This window comes from Eriocheir sinensis, chromosome 13, assembly GCF_024679095.1.
Source record: "Eriocheir sinensis breed Jianghai 21 chromosome 13, ASM2467909v1, whole genome shotgun sequence".
Lineage (NCBI taxonomy): Eukaryota > Metazoa > Arthropoda > Malacostraca > Decapoda > Varunidae > Eriocheir > Eriocheir sinensis.
The window spans coordinates 20808555-20815441 of record NC_066521.1 but is presented as its reverse complement, the minus strand read 5'-3'; the positions used below and the strand labels follow the sequence as shown (position 1 = coordinate 20815441).

At 44.3% G+C, this 6887-nt stretch overlaps 1 protein-coding gene across 5 annotated transcripts in view; it reads left to right on the top strand.

Moving 5' to 3' along the window:
* Positions 1 to 1188: 1188 nt before the first annotated feature.
* The window catches only part of LOC126998170 (protein disabled-like), a 46442-nt gene continuing 40743 nt past the window's right edge, over positions 1189 to 6887 (top strand). For 2 of the 5 annotated variants that reach the window (XM_050859613.1, XM_050859608.1), the window contains exon 1: positions 1189 to 1352. In XM_050859613.1, the coding sequence (XP_050715570.1) occupies positions 1244 to 1352 (109 nt within the window). In that variant the 5' untranslated portion in view covers positions 1189 to 1243. Of the gene's footprint in view, positions 1353 to 4012; positions 4074 to 6312; positions 6347 to 6406 lie in introns of those variants that run through there. The other 3 variants (XM_050859611.1, XM_050859612.1, XM_050859610.1) reach the window with 3 other exon arrangements.

Sequence of the window (6887 nt, the reverse complement as noted above, 5' to 3'; positions counted from 1 at the left end):
AAAAAGTAAAAAAAAAAAAGTTACATGACAGTATCCCATCTGTGTGTGTGTGTGTGTGTGTGTGTGTGTGTGTGTGGATGAATGGGTAGTATAGTTTTTTATGGCCTCTAATAGTCTCTCTCTCTCTCTCTCTCTCTCTCTCTCTCTCTCTCTCTCTCTCTCTCTCTCTCTCTCTCTTTGATTGAGTCCTTGCACTTGTATCCGGTAGGGGAAGGGAGAAGGGGAGGGAGGGAGGGAAGGAGAGAGGAGGAGGGAGAAGGGGAGGGTTGTTTGTAATTTAAATTGATCTCTTTTGTTACCTGGTTTCTCTCTATCTCTCTCTCTCTCTCTCTCTCTCTCTCTCTCTCTCTCTCTCTCTCTCTCTCTCTCTCTCTCTCTCTCTCTCATAAGGAGAGAGAGAGAGAGAGAGAGAGAGAGAGAGAGAGAGAGAGAGAGAGAGAGAGAGAGAGAGAGAGAGAGAGAGAGAGAGAGGCCTTAGGATCAGTATGTCTGCTTAATCTTTAATGTGTGTGTGTGTGTGTGTGTGTGTGTGTGTGTGTGTGTGTGTGTGTGTGTGTGTGTACGGCATGAGAGTGAGACAGGTGCGGGGAAAGAGAGAGAGAGAGAGAGAGAGAGAGAGAGAGAGAGAGAGAGAGAGAGAGAGAGGTAAAAAGGGGGAAGGGGGAGAGGAAAGAAAGGGAATATTGTGGTGGAGGTGGTAGTGGTGATGGTGGTGGTTGTGGTGATGGTGGTGATGGGGATGATGATACGGCTTTCCCCGTGTGTCAATCTCTCTTTCCCTCTCTCTCTCCCCTTCTTTTCCATTTCCTTCCCATTCTTTCCATTCTCTTCCTTTTCCTCCCCTTCCATTCCCTTTCCCTCTCCATAATTCACCTACAATTTCCTCTCCTTCCCTTTCCTCCTCTTTCATTCCCTTTACCTAATCTTACCATTTCCCTTCCCTTTCCATTCTTTCCCTACCATCTCCTTCCCTTCCCATCATTTCCCTCTCCTTCCCATTCCTCTCCTTTTCCTCCCATCCATCTTTCCCTTCACCTTACCTCACCCATCCCTCCCTCTCTCTTTCCCTCCCTTCCTCCCTCCCTCCTCCGGCGTGTAGTATCGAGCCACCAGCCGCGCCTTCTCCCTCTCTCTCTCTCTCTCTCCCTCCCTCTCTCTCTCACCTCTCACTCTGGGATACACGCCGTTCCACTCTCACCGTCGCCGCCAGCGCTCTCACTCTCCTCTCCCTCCCTGTTCTGTCATGGTGGTGATGTTGGAGACCCTGTGTTTGGGTGTGGTAGGGACCCTTTGCCCTCCCCCTGCACACGTGACACGCCCTCAGGAAGAGCATGCCCCTGCCAGCTTCCATAGTGAGTGCTCTGGGGCCCTGGGTATAGGGTTGGGTAGGGTTCGATTCTCTTTGGGTGGGGTTGGGTTTGATCTGATCTCTTGGTGATGGTGGTGGTGGTGGTGGTGATAGTGCATCGTTGTGGTGTGGTAAAGAGAGGTGCCATTGTGTGGAGGAGGAGGAGGAGGAGGAGGATAGTGCGGTATACTCCCTTAGTCTCCACCCTTCCCTTACCTTCCTTTAATCTCCGTTACCTTACCTTACCTTGCATCTGTTTCTCTATGGCGTGTGTGTATAAATATGCAAGAGAAAGAGGAGGAAGAAGAGGAGGAGGAAGAGTATTGTATAATTCCATATCCCGTCCCTTCCCTTCCTTACGTCATGGGCAAGAGTTAGTTTACTAATAGAGTGTTGGATAAGTGGAACAGGCTTAGCAGTCATGTGGTGAGTGCCAACACGATAGATAGAAGGATTATACGAATTTATGCAAGAAAAGGGTAACTGAAGGAGTGGTAGACGAGTGGAACAGGCTTAGCAGTCATGTGGTGAGTGCCAACACGATAGATAAAAGGATTATACGAATTTATGCAAGAAAAGGGTAACTGAAAGAGTGGTTGATGAGTGGAACAGGCTTAGCAGTCATGTGGTGAGTGCCAACACGATAGATAGAAGGATTATACGAATTTATGCAAGAAAAGGGTAACTGAAAGAGTGGTTGATGAGTGGAACAGGCTTAGCAGTCATGTGGTGAGTGCCAATACGATAGATAACTTCAAGAATAGGTTAGATAAATATGGGCAAGAACTAGGTGACTGATAGACTGGCTGGCGAGTGGAACGGCCTTGGCAGTCATGTGTTGAGTGCCAATACGATAGACACCTCCTAGGAAAGGTTCGATACGTGCATGAATAGGATTGGAATACGTTAGGTCAGGCATGGAATAGCTTGCTGATAGAATGGTGGATGAGTGGAATAGACTTTGGTGGTGAAATGAATGGTAGTGGTGATGAAACTGCCTTGTGGTGGTGATGTAAGATGTGGATGTGGTAGTGATTGTTCGTAATGGTGATATGAGAGGAGGAGGAGGAGAATAAAACGTAGGATAAAGAAAAAAAGATAAAGAGAGGAAAAGGAGGAGGAGGAGGAAGAGGAAAAAAAAACCCACGAGAGATGAAGGTAAAGAGTGAGAAAAGAGGAAAACAAAAGACATTATAGATGAGGAAAAAGGATTAGACAGGAAAATATGAGGGAGATGATGTGAATAATATCGAAGGAGGAGGAGGAAGATATACCTTTTGCTGTTATTTTCTTTCTTTCTACTGACGAAGGGCTGAAGGTGTGGCGTTAGTGGTGGCCCTGTTCTGTGGGTACGACCTCTTCCTCTTCCTCTTCCTCCTGGTGGTGATGGTGGTGGTGCTGCATCGATCTGTTGTCCCTGTCCTCCTCCTCCTCTTCCTCCTCCTCCTCCTCCTCCTCCTCCCGTCCTCTTTCCCTTCTACTCCAACTGTTTTCCTCCTCCCTTTTCTGGTCCATAAGAGGAAAGAGGAAAGGGTTAGAGAAGATAAATGCGGAAGAGGAAGGAGGGGAAAAGGATTACATGGAAGAAGAGGGAGAAGAAAGAGAAGGGTAGACGAAAGGAAAGAGGGGAAAAGAAGATGAAGGGATGGGAAGGGAAAGAAGGAATAGGAGAGAAAAAAGGGGAAGAAGGAAGGAAAGAAAAGAGGAAGTGACTATATTTTTTTGTTTTTCTTCCTTTTTCTTCTTCTTGTATTATTATTATCATTATTATTATTATTACTTAGGTCTATTGTGCTCCTCAGTCAGTCAATCAGTCAACCAATCAGTCAGTCACTCACTCATTCATTTCAATTACGACTGGTGGTGGTGGTGGTGGTGGGGATGGTGGTTCTAGTATTGTGGTGGTTGTGGTGGTGGTAATGGTGGTGGTGGTTGCTTCAATATTCATGGGAGGCCGCGGTGTCGGGTGAACGTGAGGTTGAAGGAGGAGGAGGAGGAGGAGGGGAAGGAGGAGGAGAGAGGGACACAGCTTAAGACGCAAAAAGAAAGGAAGACAAAGAATAGGATCATTGTATTATTATTGTTATTATTATCATTACTACTACTACTACTACTACTACTACTACTACTACTACTATCATTTGTATAAACAGCACACTAAATTCCTTCTAAGACATTAATATATTTTCAAAGCTAATATTATTCTGACTTATTTTTGCAAGATTAATTTTGAGATTTATTATTCTTACGATGAGAATTATTGCCTCATTTTCCTTAACCCTCCTCCTCCTCCTCCTCCTCTCCGTCTTCTCTTCCTCTTTCTCTCATGGTCATTCTCTGCCTCCTTTCTTATTCCTTCCATCCCTTCACTTATCTCTTCCATCGTTCTTTTTTTTTCTCTCCTCCTCCTCCTCCTCCTCCTCCTCCTCCTCCTCCTCCTTCAAGTCATATGATTCGATAAACAAATGCATTTCACAACACGTGGTCTTGTTTACAAGAGTCAGCTGATCACAACTGGACTAGGCTGTGTGACCTTGAGAGAGAGAGAGAGAGAGAGAGAGAGAGAGAGAGAGAGAGAGAGAGAGAGGCACTGTAGCATCTCTCGGTAGTAATGTCACTAGTGCTAACAGAGGACAGAGCTTACTCACTCTCTCTCTCTCTCTCTCTCTCTCTCTCTAAATGAGTTCGTTTCGCAGTGACAGTGTTTGCCCATTGCTTGAATTAGGTAAGTGTGTGTGTGTGTGTGTGTGTGTGTGTGTGTGTGTGTGTGTGTAACCATGTTTTCCCTTATAAGTGTCACGTGGCCGTGGAAGAAAAGGAGGAGAAGGAGGAGGAGGAGGATGGAGAGAGAGATAAGGAGTTACAAGGACAAAAAGTAAGAGAGAGAGAGAGAGAGAGAGAGAGAGAGAGAGAGAGAGAGAGAGAGAGAGAGAGTACGCAAAACAGAGGCCAAGAAAAGTAAAACAGGAGAATGAGAATGAAGGAACCAAAAAGAAAATAAGGAGAAAATAAAACAAAAACATCAGAGTGAATTAAAAGGAGGAAGAAAAAGAGGAAGAGACAAAGAATAAAGAAAAGATGGAGGCGGAAGAAAAATTAAAAAATAAGAAAAAAACAAGGAAAAGAGAAAAAGAAAATGAGGGGAGGGGAAACGAAAATAGAAAAGCAGGAAAACCAGAAGAAAAGTGAAGCAGCAGAAAAAGAAATAAAGCAGAAGAGGAAGATAAGGAGCCAAATTAGGGGACCGAAAATAGATAAAAAGATTAGGAAGAAGAGGAGGAGGAAGAGGAGGAGAGTAGGATGGCACACAGGATGCAAGGCGCCAAGGAAGTGGAAGGAGGCTATAGAGTCCCCAAACAGGATACCAGGGGGGGCGAGGGGGGAGGGGGGAGTCCTACAGAAGGGAGAAGGAGGCTGTAGGATTTTAATACATAGGAGAGGGAGGAAGAAGAGAAGGAGGAGGAGGAGAAAGAAAATAAGGATGGATTTGAAGAGAGAGAGAGAGAGAGAGAGAGAGAGAGAGAGAGAGAGAGAGAGAGAGAGAGAGAGAGAGAGAGAGGGGGGGGGGGGGGGCATTTCTTAAAAATGAAACGTGTTTGCAAAAAAAATACATCATTGATCTTTTTTCCTTCCTATTTATTTTCCCTTCTTGCTTTCATTCCTTTGTCTTTATTTATTTATTTCGTATCTTTTTCCTTCCTCGCTTCCTTTTTATTATCTTTTATTTGCTCTCTCTCTCTCTCTCTCTCTCTCTCTCTCTCTCTCTCTCTCTCTCTCTCTCTAACCTAATTTTCCTTCATCTCAGCTCTACCCGTTTTTCATCACTCCTCCTCCTCCTCCTCCTCCTCCTCCTCCTCCTCCTCCTCCTCCTTCTCTGTTTGTTTTCCCTTATATCCGTTTTCCGTCCTGTTTCCTGTCTTCGTGTGATAAGAAGAAGAAAATATCAAGAAGAAGAAAAGAAAAACCGGATGGAAGGAAATTATTAAAGAAAAGTATCAAGAAAAAGGGCGGGAAATGAACGTAACACAATGACTCACTTTCCGTTGCCTGGTTTTCCGTGTTTCTAAGTTTTCTCCTCCTCCTCTTCCTCCTCCTCATGAATTTCCTCCTACGTTGCATTACGAGGAAGAGTAACTTGAGTCTAAATACAAAAACATTAAATAAAGAATAAATTAAGAGCATGATAAAACACACACACACACACACACACACACACACACACACACACACACACACACCTACACACACTTTACACTAATGTTTTCCACGTATACGAATGTTTGTTTTTGATGATGAAGAGAAGGAGGAGGAGGAGGAAGATAATAACGAGGGCGGAGGAAAACTTTATAATTTCAGGAGGAGGAGGAAGAAGAAGAGGAAGAGGAGGAAATAGAAAGGATAGAAGGAAATGAATGTAGGAGGGAAATAGGAGTGTCAGGATAACTTTGATGGAATAAGGGAAAGGTCAGATGAAGAAGGAGGAGGAGGAGGAGGAGAGGAGAGGAGGAGGAGGAGGAGGAGGAGAAGAATGCAAGTACAGTTAATATGGCTTGAGTACGAGAGAGAGAGAGAGAGAGAGAGAGAGAGAGAGAGAGAGAGAGAGAGAGAGAGAGAGAGGTTACGCATTTATAATCCAAAGAAAAATCAATTATATAAAGCTTGTTGCTGTGTGTGTGTGTGTGTGTGTGTGTGTGTGTGTGTGTGTGTGTGTAGTATGCAATATCCTTTCTCTATAATCTTGAATTTTCCTCTTCTTCTTCTTCTTCTTCTTCTTATTATTATTATTATTATTATTATTATTATTATTATTATTATTATCATTATTATAGTTGTTCTTGTTATTAAATGTCAGGAATATTGTAATGAATTAAAATACATACATACAGAGAGAGAGAGAGAGAGAGAGAGAGAGAGAGCGTCTTGAGGAAGTGCATGACGTCATCTCCACGTTGTGAGTGAGGACAGTCGGGGTGGTGTTGGTGGTGCTGATGATGAGGCGTGAGTGTGTGGAGGTGCGTTGTGGTGTGCGGTGGTTCTGAGTGGTGGTGTGAGTGTAGTAGTGGTGGTAGTGAAGGTGTAGTAGTAGTAGTAGTAGTAGTAGTGGTGGTGGTGGTGGTGGTGGTGTTGATACGGTGTTGAACTTGCACTAATTTCACTTAATTATCTTTTTTTGTGAAGGTTTTGGTGTTGGTGGTGATGATAGTTGTGGTGGTGGTGGTCGCATAGTCACTGTGGTGGTGGTGTGGTGATGTCATAGTGGTGGTGGTGGTTGTGTTGAGTGTTGAAATCTTGAAGTTATTGAGGCAAGGAGACAGTGGTGATTGTGGCTAAGTGGTGGTGGTGGTGGTGGTGGTGGTGATGTAGACGTGAGAGTTTGATGTGTTGGAGTTGATGCTAGTGGTAGTGATGATTGTGGTAGTGAAGTAGGCTAGGTGGTGATAGTTGTGGTGATTGTGGTGGTTCTTAGTGGTGTTGATAATGGTGGTGGTGATGACGGTGGTGTAAAACATTCATAACAACAACTAGTGTAACCTTGTGT